We start from the raw sequence: 16,546 nt of genomic DNA, 5'->3' as shown, positions 1-16,546 counted from the left end.
TTTGGGGTCTTTTACTATTTTGGGTACAATTGTAAATGGGACTGCTTTCTTCATTTCCTTCTGCTGTTTCATTATTAGTGTATAGAAATGCAACAGATATCTGTATATATTTTTTTAAGATTTTATTTATTTATTTGACAGAGATCACAAGCAGGCAGAGAGGCAGGCAGAGAGAGAGAGGAGGAAGCAGGCTCCCTGCTGAGCAGAGAGCCCGATGCGGGACTCAATCCCAGGACCCTGAGATCATGACCTGAGCCGAAGGCAGTGGATTAACCCACTGAGCCACCCAGGCGCCCCCAGATATCTGTATATTGACTTTGTATTCTGCAGCTTTCCTGAATTCATTTATCAGGTCTAGTAGTTTTTGAGGGGGGAGTCTTTAGGGTTTTCTATATGGAGAGTATCATGTAATCTGCCAATAAAGTTTTACTTTTTCCTTACCAATTTGAATGCCTTTTATTTCTTTTCTTGTCTGATTACTGTGGCTAGGACTTTGAGTATTATGTTGAATAAAAGTGGGGAGAGTGGACATTCTTATCTTCTTCCTGATCTTAGGAGAAAAGTTCAGTTTTTCCCCACTGAGGATGATGTTAGCTTTGGGTTTTTCACATATGGCCTTTATTGTGTTGAGGTATGTGTCCTCTAAATCTGTTGAGTTGAATGGATTTTTTTTTTTTTTTTTGGTAAAGGTTTTATTTATTTTGGAGAGTATGAGACAGGGGAGCAGCAGAGCAAAAAGGAGAGGGAGAGAGAGAATCTCAGGCAGCCTCCCACTGAGCCTGGATCTCACAACCTTGAAATCATGACCTGAGCCAAAACCCAGAGTTGGTCGCTTAACCAACGGAGCCACCCAGGCGCCCTGGTGAATGGATTTTTTTTTTTTTTTTTTTTTTTTTTTTACTTTGTTTAAATGCTCTTTCTGCATCTGTTAAAATGATCATGTGGTTCTCACCCTTTGTTTTGTTGATATGATATAGCACATTAATTGTTATGTGGATATCGAACCATCCTTGCATCTCAGGAATAAAGCCCACTTGATTGTAGTGAATGATTTTTTTTCAGGATTTTACTTATTTGTCAGAGAGAGAGAGCACAAGCAGGGAGAGCGACAGAAGGAGAAGCAGGCTTCTCATTGAGCAAGGAGCCTGATGTGGGACTGGATCCCAGGACCCTGGAGTCATGACCTGAGCTGAAAGCAGTTGCTTAACCTACTGAACCAACCAGGTGTCCTGTGAATGACTTTTTTAATGTATTGTTGGATTCAATTGGGTAATATTGGGGATTTTTACATCTATGTTCATCAAAGATAATTGGCCTGTAGTTTTCTTTTATTGTAGTGTTTTATCTAGTTTTGATATCAGGGTAATGCTGGCTGGCCTCAGATAATGAAGTTAGAAGTTTTCCTTCCTTTTCTATTTTTGAATAGTTTGAGAAGAATAGGTATTAACTCTTCTTTACATGTTTAGTAGAATTCGCCTGTGAAGCCATCTAGTCCTGGGCTTTTATTTGTTGGGAATTTTTGGTTTTGTTTTTTTACCAGCTCAATTTTGTTATGAGTAATTGGTTAGTTCAGATTTTCTTTTCTTCTTGATTTCGTTTTAGAGGATTGTATGTCTCTAGGAATTTATCCATTTATTCTACGTTGTCAGTTTGCTGGCATATGAATTTTTTTCTTTTTTGGTATTTTTCTCACAATTCTTGTATTTCTGTGGTCCTTTCATTTCTGATTTTATTTATGTCCTCTTTTTTTCTTGATGATTCTGGCTAAAAGCTTATCAATTTTGTTTTATTTTCAGAGAACTAGCTCTGGGTTTCATTGATTTGGGGGGGTATTGTTTTATCAATCTATTTCATTTATTTGTGTTCTGCTCTTTATTATTTCCTTCCTTCTATTCATTCTGGGCTTTGTTCTTGTTCTAGTTATTTTAGGTGTAAGATTATTTGAAATTTTTCTTATTTCTTGGTGAGGTATGTATCACTGTAAATTTTCCTTTAAGAATTGTATTTTGCTGCATTAAAGATTTGGATTATTATGTTTGGGTTCTCATTTGTCTCCATGTATGTTTGGATTTCCTATTTGATTTCTTCATTGGCCAGTTGGGTGGTTATTACTATGTTGTTTAGCATCCACTTGTTTTTGGTTTTTACCAGTTTTTTTTTTTTTTTGGTAATTCATTTTTAGTTTTATGCTTTTGTAGTCAGAAAAGATGCATATGATTTCAGTATTCTTAACTTTATTGAGACTTGTTTTTGTAGCCTAACATGTGGTATCAACAAAAAGTTTGTGTATTCTGTTTTTGGATGGAATGTTCTGTATATATTTAAGTCCATCTGGTCTAACATGTCATTCAAAGACACTGTTCTTTGGGGTGCCTGGGTGGCTCAGTTGGTTAAGTGTCCGAACCTTGATCTCAGCTCAGGTCTTGATGTCACCTGGCTCACGTTCTTGATCTCAGAGTTGTGAGTTCAAGCCCCTGAACAAAGACACTGTTCCCTTTATTGAATTTCTGCCTGGATGATCTGTCCATTGATGTAAGTGGGGTCTTAAAGTCCTTTGTTATTATTGTACTACTAATTTTGTAATGGTAATAATACAAAATAATAGTTTTGTATTATTGTATTACTATTAATGTTTTCTTTTGTGTCTTTGCTTTATGTATTTAGGTGCTCCAAGTTTGGGTGTATAGATACTTAAAATTGTTGTATACTCCTGTGGGATTGACCTGTTCATCATTATGTAATGCCCTTCTTTGTCTCTTGTTAGAGTCTTTGTTTTAAAGTCCATTTTTGTCTGATAAAAGTATTGCTACTCCAGCTTTTTTTTTTCATTTCTGTTTGCATGGTATGTTGTATTCCATACTTTTTTTTCCAAGGTTTTATTTATTCATCTGACCTCTGTCAGATGAATAAATAAAAAGTAGGAGAGAGGCAGAAAGGCAGGCAGAGAGAGAAGGGGAAGCAGGCTCCCCGCTGAGCAGAGAGCCTGATGTGAGCCAGCATCCCGGGATCATGACCTGAGCCAAAGGCAGAGGCTTTAACCTACTGAGCCACCCAGGTGCCCCTGTTTTATTCCATACTTTAGCTCAGTTTTTAGTGTATCTTTAGGTGTGAAGTGAGTTTCTTGTAGGCGTTACATAAACGAGTCTTTTTCTTTTTTTAATCCATTTCACTGCCATCTGTCTTTTGGTTGGTGGAGCATTTAGTCGATTTACATTTAAGATAATTATTGATAGGTGTGTACTTTTTGCCATTTTGTTCATAGTTTTTTGTTTTTGTAGTTCTTCTCTGTTCCTTTTCTTTTCTCTTTCTCTCTTCCTATTTATTGATGACTTTCTGTAGTGTTATGCTTGATTATCTTTTTCTTTATTTTCAGGTTTGTAGTTACCATGAGATTCATATGTAGGGTCCTAAGTATATAGCAGTCTGTATTAAGTTGATGGTCATTTAAATTTGAACACATTCATAAAAAACTTTTTTAGTTCCTCCTCCATGTTTTATGTATATGTTGTTAAATTTTACATCTTTTTTTCTTCGTAATTTTCTTATTTCTAATTACGCCCCCCCCCCCTTATAGAAGTCACTTTACAGTTTTTGTAAGGCCAGTTTAGTGGCAATGAACTTCTTTAATTTTTGTTTGAGAAACTGTTTTTTTTATCTCTCCAGTTCTGAATGATAACCTTGCCGGATATAGTATTTTTGGTTGTAGATTTTTTTTTCCTTTTAGCCCTTTGAATATATCATGCCACTCTCTTCTGGCTGCAAAGTTTTTCCTAAAAAATCAGCTGATAGCCTTGTGAGGTTTTCCTTCTATGAAACTTTTTTCCTCTCCTGCTTTTTAAATTCTCTCTTTATCTAACTTTTGCTATTTATATTATGTTGTCTTGGTGTGGGCCTCTTGGGTTCATCTTGTTTGCAGCTCTTTGTGCTTCCTGAACTTGAATGTCTGTTTCCTTCCCTTGGTCAGGAAAGTTTTTAGCTATTATTTCTTTATATTGTTCTGCCCCTTTCCCCCTTCTCTTCTGGGACCCCTGTAATGTGAATGTTAATTCACTTGATGTTGTCCAAGGATCCCTTAGCCTAATTCTCATCTTGAAAAATTCTTTTTTTCTTTTTGTTCTTCAGCTTAGAGGCTTTCCATTACCCTGTTTTCCAAACTGCTAATCCAGTCTTTCGTATCCTCTTATGTGCTGTTGATTCTCTCTAGTGTATTTTCCATTTTAGTTAATATGTTCTTCAAATTTGATTACATCTTTTTAGCATTTACTACCTCTTTTTTTTTTTAATTTTTTTATAAACATATATTTTTATCCCCAGGGGTACAGGTCTGTGAATCACCAGGTTTACACACTTCACAGCACTCACCAAAGCACATACCCTCCCCAATGTCCATAATCCCACCCCCTTCTCCCAACCCCCCTCCCCCCAGCAACCCTCAGTTTGTTTTGTGAGATTAAGAGTCACTTATGGTTTGTCTCCCTCCCAATTCCATCTTGTTTCATTGATTCTTCTTCTACCCACTTAAGCCCCCATGTTGCATCACCACTTCCTCATATCAGGGAGATCATATGATAGTTGTCTTTCTCTGCTTGACTTATTTCGCTAAGCATGATACGCTCTAGTTCCATCCATGTTGTCGCAAATGGCAAGATTTCATTTCTTTTGATGGCTGCATAGTATTCCATTGTGTATATATACCACATCTTCTTGATCCATTCATCTGTTGATGGATATCTAGGTTCTTTCCATAGTTTGGCTATTGTGGACATTGCTGCTATAAACATTCGGGTGCACGTGCCCCTTTGGATCACTATGTTTGTATCTTTAGGGTAAAAACCCAGTAGTGCAATTGCTGGGTCATAGGGCAGTTCTATTTTCAACATTTTGAGGAACCTCCATGCTGTTTTCCAGAGTGGTTGCACCAGCTTGCATTCCCACCAACAGTGTAGGAGGGTTCCCCTTTCTCCGCATCCTCTCCAGCATCTGTCATTTCCTGACTTGTTGATTTTAGCCATTCTGACTGGTGTGAGGTGATATCTCATTGTGGTTTTGATTTGTATTTCCCTGATGCCGAGTGATATGGAGCACTTTTTCAGGTGTCTGTTGGCCATCTGGATGTCTTCTTTGCAGAAATGTCTGTTCATGTCCTCTGCCCATTTCTTGATTGGATTATTTGTTCTTTGGGTGTTGAGTTTGCTAAGTTCTTTATAGATTCTGGACACTAGTCCTTTATCTGATATGTCATTTGCAAATATCTTCTCCCATTCTGTCAGTTGTCTTTTCATTTACTACCTCTTTATTGAAGGTTTCATTGAGTTCTCCCACTCTTCTCTGCAGTCTGGTGAACATCTTTATGATCATTATTTTATTTTACTTTTAAAGATTTTATTTTTTTATTAATTATTAATATTTATTATTTGACAGAGAGAGTTAGGGAGCACAAGTATGGGGAGTGGGAGAGAGAAAAGCAGGCTCCCCTCTGAGCAGGAAGCCTGATGTGGAGCTCAATCCCAAGACTCTTGGATGATGACCCAAGCTGAAGGCAGTTGCTTAACAACTGAGCAACCCAGGTGCCCCTGTGATTGTTATTTTAAACTCTTTATCAGGCATATTGCTTATCTCTGTTTCATTTAGTTTTTTTTTTTCTGAGGTTTTGTTCTGTTTTGTTTGGAGCATATTCTTTGGTCTCCCATTTTGCTTGACTTTAATTATTTGTTTCCATGAATTGGGTGGGACAGCTACTTCTTTTAAACTTGAAGTGTGGTCTTGGGTATAATCATTTCCTGTGTAGACTCTGTGTGCTTGGTGACTTTGGCTGACTGGAGCAGTTTCTGGAGTGGGGCCCTGGGGCACTCTGTGCTGGGGCCTCCCTGGTGAAATGGCCAGCAAGGAATTGGGCATCGGCCTGGTGATCCAGGGGCCTTCTACTCGGAGGGTACTCTGGCAGCACAGTTGAAGATGAAGGGCGTGCAATGTTGGGGGTCCAGGTCTTTCCCTACAGAGGGCACCCTGGTAGGGCAGCTAAAGCTGAAGTGAATATGAGCTGGTCCTTGGGTTCTCCATACAGAGGGCGCCCTGGCAGGATTGCTGAAGCTAAAGTGGTTACAAGCTGGTATGTCTGGAGGTATTTAGTGCTGGGGTGCCCTGTTAGGGTGACTGCAGATAAGATGCGGTGCAAGCCAGGGGATCTGGAGTGCTATATTCAGGGGACTCCTTGGTAGGGTGGCTGGAACTGAGGCAGCATGGGCCAGGGGTTCTTGGGGTGCTCCATGCAGGGGGTCCCTTGGCAGAGTGGCTGGATCCAGGCAGGTGTGAGCCAGGTAGTCCTAGAGTACTCTGTGCCAGGGGTGTGCCCTTGCAAGTGATGTGGGCCTGTGGTGTTCTGGGGTACTTGGTGCCTGTGTCACCTTGACATGACAGCTGGAGCTGTAGTGAGTGCTGACCAAGGGTGTTTTGGTTTGTGCCACACTGGTGCTGTCTCGATGGCATGGCTATAGCTGATGTGGGCTAGAAACCCAGTACTCTCTGAGGTGGTAGATTGGCTCTGGCACCTGGAACTCTGTTCCCAAATGCACTATCAAGGTGAAAGGTTAATGTAAACTGTGGCATTTGCCAGCTCCTCCAATCTGGAGAGAGTCCCAGTAGTTCCCCCACTATTTGGTGATTGTGTGGCTGGATCTTTTATATACTAATTGCTTTAATATTATTTCTTAAGTAATTAATTTTTAAATTTCTTACCACTAGATACAATGTTAGCTGTGACTTTATTGTAGATATTTATTAAGCTAAGAAAATTTCTTTCTATTCCTAGTTTACTGAGAATTTTTTTTTTTAACGATTTTACCCATTTTTATTTGAGAGAGAGAGAGAGATAGCAAGAGATAGAGAATGAGCAAGGAGGAAAGGGAGAATCCGGTACCCAACTTAGCAGGGAGCCCTCTGTGAGGCTCGACTCCAGGACCCCGGGATCATGACCCAAGCCAAAGGCAGTTGCCTAACTGACAAAGCCACCCAGGTGCCCCTACTAATTGCTTTATAGACCACAGTTTTTTGTTTGTTTGTTTTATGTTTTTCCTCTGTGCCCCTTCATACTATTCCTCCCTACTGCAGTTCACAGTGTTGGGGGTAGAGGTTCCTTTCCTTATGGTGTCTGGTTTCTTCATCTCTCTTGCCATTTTCTGTGTGGCCTCTCTGTATTTTGTGGTGTAGAAGCCACTCAGACAGAAGTGCTGATAATTAGGTATAGATTTGGTGTGTGTGTGGAGGAGGTGAGTTCAGCATCTTAAATTGCTATCTTGGATGGGACTTTTGTTTATTGTCACTTTTTAAATTTATGGTACTTAATTGTGGTTTTATTATATCTCCTTGATGATTAACAAGTTGGAGCATCTTAACTTTTCTCTTGTCCTTTTGTGGTTCTGGTTTTGTGAATTTCTGTTCCTATCTCAGCTCATTCTTTTTTTTTTTTTTTTTTTTTAATTTTTTTATTTTTATCTATTGGACAGATGGAGATCACAAGTAGGTGAGAAGCAGGCAGAGAGAGAGGAGGAAGCAGGCTCCTTGCTGAGCAGAGAGCCTGATGCGGGACTCGATCCCAGGACCCTGGGATCATGATCTGAGCTGAAGCTGATCTGAGCTTTAACCCACTGAGCCACCCAGGCATTCCTCAGCTCATTATTTTCTGTTAGCTTATTCATCTTTTTTCTTACTGATTTGTAGAAGTTGTTTTTGCATTTTACTTACTAGTACTTTGTCAGTAATAAGAATCACAAATATTTTCCTCTTAATTTTTTTTGTATGAGTAAAAGAAATTACAATTTTACTCTAGATGAATTATCAGTTTTTTTCTCTAGTTTTTACATTTTATGTATTAGGGAGTCAGGAAGGTATACCTTAATATTCTCTAGTACTTTTTAAACTTTGTAATTCATTTGGAAATTTTTCTCCTTTGTTTTTTTTTCACAGCTTTATTGAGATGTTGTTTATATACCATAAAGTTCACCCACTTGAACTATATAATCAGTGTTTTTTAGCATGTCTATAGAGTTGTGCAACCATCACCGTAATCTAGTTTTCGGTATTTCATCATTCTAAAAAGAAACCTTGTATCCATTAGAGGTCCCTCCCCATTTCCCTCCATCCCCAGTGCTTGGTAGCCACTTAATCCACTTTCTTGCCTATTCTGGACATTTCATATAAACAGGATTAAATATTTTTCTGATGACTTCTTTCATTTAGCATAATGTTTTTGAGGTTCATCCATGTTGTAGCATGTGTCAGTACTTTATTTCTTTTCATGACTGAATAATGTAAAAAAATGTATAATACTAAGCATTATACATGTGGGGCTTAATCGCAGGAGTCTGAGATCATGAACAGAGCTGAAAGTGAGAGTTGGACATTAAAAATAAGGGTAAGAAATAGTTGTTGGGGCGCCTGGGGGTGGCTCAGTGGGTTAAGCTGCTGCCTTCGGCTCAGGTCATGATCTCAGGGTCCTGGGATCGAGCCCCGCATTGGGCTCTCTGCTCAGCAGGGAGCCTGCTTCCTTCTCTCTCTCTCTGCCTGCCTCTTAGTGTACTTGTAATTTCTCTCTGTCAAATAAATAAATAAAATCTAAAAAAAAAAAAATAAGGGTAAGAAATAGTTGTAAAACAAATTTGACAGAAGCTAACATTGAAAAGAGGCAGAGAAGATCCAACATATGTATAATGGGAGTGCTGCGCACCGCCCCCCCCAATAAAGCTAGTAGGGGAACAGATACTAAAAATTTAGCTGAATTAAAAACAGATTTGGAATTCCGTTTTGAAAAAGCACAACACATACCTGAGAACACTGACACGGAAAGATCAACCTTGAGATATAACGTAGTCTAGTAAATTATTGGACTTTAAAGGAAAAATAAAAAGCCCTCAGACACGTAGGCAAGAATTCACGAAGTCTCTTAGAAGGAAAATCAGATTTTTGCCATATCTTTCAAAAGTAACTGTTCAGGAGAGAAAATAATATTTATGAGAAGACTTATGAGAGAAGACACAATTTATTGTGGAAATTTTATGTCTTAAGATATTCAAGATTTTATATATAATCAAGCTGATTTTCAGGTATAAAAGTCCCAAAGTGTTACATATATGTTAGAATTTGAAGAATATTGCTTCTATTAGCCCTCCTGAGGAACCTACTGAGAACATGCTTCAGAGAATCAAAATGGCTATGTATTATTTGTTAATTTGCTGTCCTTTAATATTGTATCTATGTTAAGTTTCCTGAGTGTCCTCATTGGATATGATTATATAGAAGAATGCCCTTGTGAATGTTCTTAGAGATAGATATGCTACAAATATTTAGGAATGAAGTGTCATGAGATATATATATCTAGATATATTTATGAGATCTATATCTATATCATAGATATAGATATATTGATATATCTATGTCTATATTTATATCATAGATATATCTATATCTATATATATATAATTCTCAAAGAGAACAAGAAGTGGATGTGTGAAATAGACATAAACAGACATAAAGCAAATGTCAAAAATTAATTGGTGCATCTTTGTTAAGATATGAAACTCCACTGTTAATATTCTGAAAACTCTTGTGGCTTTGAAATTTTCAAAATAAAAAGGGGAAATATTCAAAACAGAAAATGAAATGCATGGATAAACAGTTTTATAAAACTAATAAGAAACATAAAATGCCAGCATTTGAACAATCACTGAAAAATACAGAAGGCCTTTAAACAAAATGATCCTTGACTTTAGTAATTAAGGAATGTAAATTTAAATGAGTTGTCACTGTTCATCTATCAAAGTAGCAAAGGTTAAGGAAAGTGATAATTCCAGTGCTTTTGGGGGTGCAGCAAATTGCATGGGAAGTATAGCTTGGTTCCTGCCATTCCGTGTGTAGTCTGACAGTATGTGAATACTTAAAATCTCTGTGCTCTTTAATCACAGCCATTTCATTTAATGTATAAAACTGATAATATGTGAGTAAGGTTATGTGTATAAAGCATGTGCACTGCAGTGTTCTTAATAGCAAAAACCACTTAAATGTCCAAGTCAATGTTTAGCTTTACAAACAGTAGAATACTACTTAACTTTTAAATGCAGAAATTAGTATATTGATAGGGAATATTATCCATGATTGCTACATTAAAAATAAAAGCAGGTTATAAAACTACCCCATTTAAATTAATATGGTCTCATAGGCATAATGTTACATACCAGTATTATACAGGTTTTGAAAACCTGGTTGGGAGAGTATCGAAAAAGGTGGGAAAATTTTAGGAGAGTGGGACTTTTTTTTTAAAATTTTGCCCGGGGGGTGTGTGTCGTGGGACTTTATTTATTTATTTTTAAAGATTTTATTTATTTGACAGAGAGAAATAGCAAGAGAGGGAATACAAGCAGGGGGAAGCGGGAGAGGGAGAAGCAGGCTTCCCGCTGAGCAGAGAGCCCGATGTGCAGCTTGATTCCAGAGCCCTGGGATCATGACCTGAGCGGAAGGCAGTGCTTAATGACTGAGCCACCCAGGCGCCCTGAGAGTGGAATTTTAATATTTTCTTTTTTTAATTATAAAGAAATAAAGCTCATATAATAGAAAATGTAACTGAACTTTAATTTTATTTAAACATTTTTGCAATAATTTTTCCTTTAATTTCTTTGTATGGTGCTTTGTTAGTATAGTTTTATTGAGTTATAAAAAAAATCTGTAGGAGGACACCTGTTGGCTCAGTTGGTTAAGCATCTGCCTTGGCTTGGGTCATGATCCCAGCGTCCTGGAATTGAGCTTTGTGTGGGCTCTCTGCTTAGCGGGGAACCTGCTTTTCCTTCTCCCTTTGCCTGCCTGCTCCCCCACCCCCTAACACTCTCTGTGGAGAAACTAATTTTGCTCTTGTGTATTTTGTTTTCAGAGCAGTGGAAAGAGCTCAGTGCTAGAAAGCCTAGTGGGGAGGGACCTGCTTCCCAGAGGCACTGGTATTGTTACCCGGAGACCTCTCATTCTGCAACTAGTCCATGTTTCACCTGAAGATAAGCGAAAAACAACGGGAGAAGAAAATGGTAAATTTTAGAATTGAAATAAAAATTGTTTAAAAATTATTCATTTTTGCTTGAAAAATTTGCTTAAAAATACATGAATTGATTAGACAAATCAGTGGCTATAACAAAACCAGGAGTCCTGTAAAGAGAAGTGGAATGCATCATTTCTCTTGTGAAAAAAGCGTTAAGTTTTGTTTTTTTGAGGACCGTGAGTAGATTTGTTTGGAATAGTACCTTTTTGGTAATTCCCCTTATTAGTAAACTGTCATTAATGCTTAGGGAGGATTTAGTGAGGTACTGGGTAAATAGGAATCAATTATTTTAAAGAAAAAGTTTTTGTGTCTTTTGGAGTGTTTTAATAATAAGTAACTTTTTTTCCCTAGTGTTTAAAACAATGTTTTTATATTTTAACTTTGAATTAGAAACTTAATCTAGGTTTTAGCTCAGAGATTTTAAATACAATTAAAACGACTTTGCTTTTTCAGTATAGCAGTGTTATCTCACCTTCCCTTTTCTGGTCTTACCATGTACTTGCTAATTTTGAATCTTTTGCTTTTTAAGCTAATAAAATATTATTTTTAGAAAGAGTTTGGTTATTTTATTTTATTTCTTTTTTGCAATCTTTCTCTTGCCAAGCCTTGCCTGCATAGCACATACTATTCTGATTTTTCAGATCCACCCATTCCTGCAATAGTAAATGTGGAATATTAAGATAAGAAAATATACACTGTCCTTTATTGCAGTCCTTCTTTGGTTAAACTGAAAATATTTTGAGAAATGCTAGGTCTATAAATGGATATTAAATTGCTTATTAAGAATATGTCCTATTTATATCGGTGAGGTTGGAATGTTTGATGCAAATAATATATTTTATCTTCTTCAGTTTGTAGCTCAGACTTTCTGTCTTATTTATAAAACTGTAAAATGCTCTAATGAATACATTTGCAGTACTGTACCATGTTTGTTGCTTTTCTGCAGAGATCTGTTACAATGCACTTTCATTCTATTTCTTAGATTCTGATCTAAGAAGGGATGATAGTATTGATGAAATTGAAGTTACTTTAATTCGTATTTTATTTTTCCATTTTTATAGGAGTGTTGGTGATGATAGCCTGATTTTTTTTTTTAAGGAAGTAAAAAAAACCCTATTGTGATGTAGAAAGTTAATCACTGAAGCAGGTTAATGAAGTTGTAGGTGTTAACAAGTAATATTTTTGGATAAATTGCCAGAGGACATGTAAGAGCCTCTTAATTATATTAGTTAGTGTCTTGATATATTATTTATCACTTTGCATTTCTGTAATATTTCTGTATTATTGAAATTTAGAGCCTTGAACTTAGTCGTTTTGTAGTAACCTATGGTTCAGTTCAGCTTTATATATATAGAATAACACTTAAAATTTCATTCCCACTAAGTTACGTCTTCACATCAACCAAATACCTTAAGCTTTAAGGAACCATATGGCATTAATTAGGTCTCTTTCTTTTAACTTTTTATTTTTTTCAGTCACCATGAAAAGGGCAGATGATAGATATCTTGCCTTTCAGAAACTGTTGGCAGAGCTGGGCAGTGTTTTGAGAAAAGGGTGTACATTTCAGCTACAGAAGTGTCAGTTCCTCAGTATCTCTGCTTGTATGTTCACTGTATTTTGTTGGATGTGTCTCTTCTTGGTGGTGGTCAGCAAATCTGCATATCTTAACTTCTCTCTATATATTTTCAAAGCTTAGTGCTTATATTTTACATAAAACGTAAAACCTCATTTAAAATGACAACTCAGCTACCCAGAACACAAAATAGATTAAATAAGTTTTGAGTATTAAATTTCATATGTCCTATTAATAACTAGCATAGTTCCATAGTGTCTCACCAGAGTCTCTTTATCCTCAATATGAACAGTCTACCTTATCATAAATCATTGTAACCCAGAGAAAATCAGAAACAATGAAGCAGATAAACAGCCACAAGAGTATGAACTTCCTCCAGTCTGATAACCAGAGAGGAGAGAGGGAGGAAAACATAACCAGATGGAAAATTCAAAAAAGAAAAAATCAGTCTCTAACCTTTTTGTATAGAGATTTATAGCCTCAGAGGGCTTTGCTATATGAGAGAGGCCTACATTATCAATAATAGGTTTGTTTAAGAGCAGTGTGTTTTAGGATGACATGGAGTAGTATAACCCATTTTAGATACAGCTCCATCAAAACTAACTAAAATAAAGTATTTTAATGTTTAATAAGCAGCATTTAGTTATCAGGAAATTTTATTCTATGTTGAGTCCTTCATTCTGCCAACCAGATAGGATAATTGAGGTGTCAGTGTATTGAATTTCTTAGCCTGCACCCCCTATTGCCAATGTAAAAGAATTTTCTGAAAAAAATCTTACAAAAACATATTCATGCTGTTTTAGAGTAAGATGGTGGTTTCGTTTGAACTTTGAACTTCATGATTATCTTTCATATATTTTAAGAAATAAATCAAGCTCTCCTCAGATTTCTTTTTAGGCAAAATCCAGAAGTAGCATGCTGATTAAAGACCAAAATTGTTTGTGTTCTTTTAAATCCAGTTTATATTTCAAAGAACATAATAATCCCTTACATAGCTCAATCTTTGTGAATAGGGTAAATACTTGTATATATTTACTTTTGAGGTGTTGAAAGATGCATTGGGTATGCTTTGTAGCTTTTTTTGTACCAGGCCATTTATCTTCTCTCATAGTCATAGATAGCAAGTATATCAAATATTTAAGGCAAAATTTTGAAGAGTGAATTAATCTTAATCCAGATGTGTTAGAACTAGAAACCAGAGGTAACACAATTAGTTGTAATGGAAAATAACAGTAAGTTATGACACATAGTATGCTTCATTTATATCACTTAAAATCTCTACATCCCTTTAATTATAATTAATTGTAGTGGGATTACAGTTGTAAAGTTTGAATAATTGAATGCTCTGTGCATTTGAAATGCGTTCAGGTTTCTGCACATTTGAGTTTTTAAAAAGGTTTAAAATATTAGGGATAAGCACTAAACTTCTCATTCTGTACTGTTTCTCTTTAACTACAGACCCTGCTACATGGAAAAACTCAAGACACCTTTCTAAAGGTTTCCTTTATCCATTTGTTTTTGACCCTTCTTTTTCTAGTATGCCTGCATGCGTGCTTATGTACTCTTACAGGCTGTGTGCATTATTTTTCTTCCATTTTTATTTGCTTATCTACATTGATTGCAGGTGGTTCTTGTTACCTCTTGGCATTGCATCAGAATACAGGCTTTTTTTGGTGGTGAATGTAATTTATTTTATTTTTATTTTTAAGAACATGCTTGTGAAGCCAGGCCTCTTGTATATGATAAGGTAAATTAAAAGCACCCCTTTGGTATGTAGTACTTGCCTCTGTGAGTTCTGTTCACCTAGATTACTCCTGTCCTCCAATGAGACTTCTTGGAAGAAGGTACTAAGCTTCAAGTAGGTGAGCATTTTACTTGCAAAAAGGATCCAGTTTTATTTGCCCTATTTCCACCAAAGAAATGTTTTTCTTCAATATTTATTTGAAAATCTTTTAGTCATTTTTATTTTGATTTCAGTGGCTGATAATGCATTATTCATAAACTCATTAAGACATTTAAAACTCTAAATTTGGTGAAAGCAAAATAACTGTGCTTAGGGAAGGCAGTTAGGTTAGCTTTGTACAATTAAACACGTCTAGTTTCTTTGAGAAAACTAGAATAAAACTTGCTCGCCAAGATTTAGACCACTTGAAACAGGGCCTACAGTGAATATATTTTCCTTTTTTTTCAGCAAGTGCAGGAAGAACAGACCTATTACTGGAAAACTTCATGGAGAGTAGCATCTCTACAATAGTTATGCTAGAGTCGTCTGTCCCACCGTCCTTCCCAACACACACTCATTTCATTTCTTTCTAACGTTCACTTCCAAGGGGGGAACATTTACCTTTGAAAATGCATATGAATCACAGAATGCACTACTGACGGAGCTCTTTAAAGGAATACCAAGTTGTAACTTACAGGTAGCCAGCAGGAAACCAAATTTTAAAAAAGTGGATTTAATAGCTATTTCATTCACATATTACAAACTTTGACCTTATGTGTGTAAACCTATTATGTGTGCTTTTCGCATTACTCAGTAGGATTTAGTTTTTCTTTTAGCCATTTGCTTGAGTTACTTTCATTATATTAACTGCTTATGTGTAAGATACTTAAAAACAAAGCATATACTTTTGCTATGATATAGTTACATACAAAATATGAAGTGAACAATTTTATTTGTAGGATCTAGATTTCAAAAGGAAGACCTGTGAGTAACTGAAAATAGTCACTGCTTGAAATACAGGATACAGTTTTTAAAATATGAAAGTACAATTTAGTAGATCTTAAAATACTGCTTGTCAGTGGCAAAATAGAAACAAGTGATAATTATGTTGCCTTTTTGAACTCCTGAGATAAAAAGGTAGTTCCCATAGTTTCCAATAAATGGAGTTTTTCTTTTTCAGGGGTTGAAGCAGAAGAATGGGGTAAATTTCTTCACACCAAAAATAAGGTAATTGATCACACAAGAATATTATGAGGAAAAAACATTTTTGAAAAATTTACAAGTACTTGGTAATTTAGTTCCTTATCATTGGTGGTGTGGTATATTACCTTGAAGCCACTGCTCCTTGTAAATTTTCCCTTAGTAACATTTCTAACCATAGCAGTTTATTTGGAAAACACATTAAGTTGAGCTTTATTGTAATTTGGAAATTAACTTTTGTGGGATCAGGCAGCTTTGAAAAACTCATATAAAACTCCTTGGCTCAGAAAATATGTGTTTATGTTAGAATTTACTAATTCTCTGAAGCGGACTCATAGACTTCTTTGAAATTTATTAACCCCTCACTTAAAAACTGTTGAGCTTGCTATGAGTGTTGTGCTTTTTGTTTCAATAATTTCTAGCTTTACACGGATTTTGATGAAATTCGACAAGAAATTGAAAATGAAACAGAAAGGATTTCAGGAAATAATAAGGTAGGCATCTTTTAGAGTTGGAACATATAAATGTCAGTAAATATATCATTGAGATTCTTCTTTTTTGTTTGTTTTTTTAAGATTTTATTTATTTATTTGACAGAGACACAGCGAGAGAGGGAATACAAGCAGGGGGAGTGGGAGAGGGAAAAACAGCCTTCCACCCACTGAGCAGGGAGCCTGATGCGGGGCTCGATCCCAGGACCCTGGGATCCTGACCTGAGCTGAAGGCAGATGCTTAATGACTAAGCCACCCAGGTGCCCCTCATTGAGAGTATTCTGTATATAATGTATGATGAGCATTGTAAATTCCTAGTCCTGGTATTTGAAACTAATGGAGGTTTTCACAAATATGTAAAAACCTTACTTAAAATCCCACTTGTTTCTTAGAGCTTATATATACTATAAGATATTTCATTTAGATGTTTATTCTTAATCTTATGATATACATACCACTTGTATAATTTTTCTATTTAATACTG

The 16,546-nt window shown here is 36.1% G+C and overlaps 1 protein-coding gene across 8 annotated transcripts in view; it reads left to right on the top strand.

Moving 5' to 3' along the window:
- The window catches only part of DNM1L (dynamin 1 like), a 50,426-nt gene that overhangs the window by 9,041 nt on the left and 24,839 nt on the right, over positions 1-16,546 (top strand). For 4 of the 8 annotated variants that reach the window (XM_059185667.1, XM_059185666.1, XM_059185670.1 and 1 more), the window contains exons 2-5: positions 10,916-11,063; positions 14,106-14,144; positions 15,551-15,597; positions 15,993-16,064. In XM_059185667.1, the coding sequence (XP_059041650.1) occupies positions 10,916-11,063; positions 14,106-14,144; positions 15,551-15,597; positions 15,993-16,064 (306 nt within the window). The remainder of the gene's footprint in view (positions 1-10,915; positions 11,064-14,105; positions 14,145-15,550; positions 15,598-15,992; positions 16,065-16,546) is intronic. The other 4 variants (XM_059185674.1, XM_059185673.1, XM_059185669.1 and 1 more) reach the window with 1 other exon arrangement.

The sequence above is a fragment of the Mustela lutreola genome, chromosome 8, assembly GCF_030435805.1.
Source record: "Mustela lutreola isolate mMusLut2 chromosome 8, mMusLut2.pri, whole genome shotgun sequence".
Classification (NCBI taxonomy): Eukaryota; Metazoa; Chordata; class Mammalia; order Carnivora; family Mustelidae; genus Mustela; species Mustela lutreola.
The sequence above is the reverse complement of the archived record's forward strand: the minus strand, read 5'-3'. Positions and strand labels throughout refer to the sequence as shown.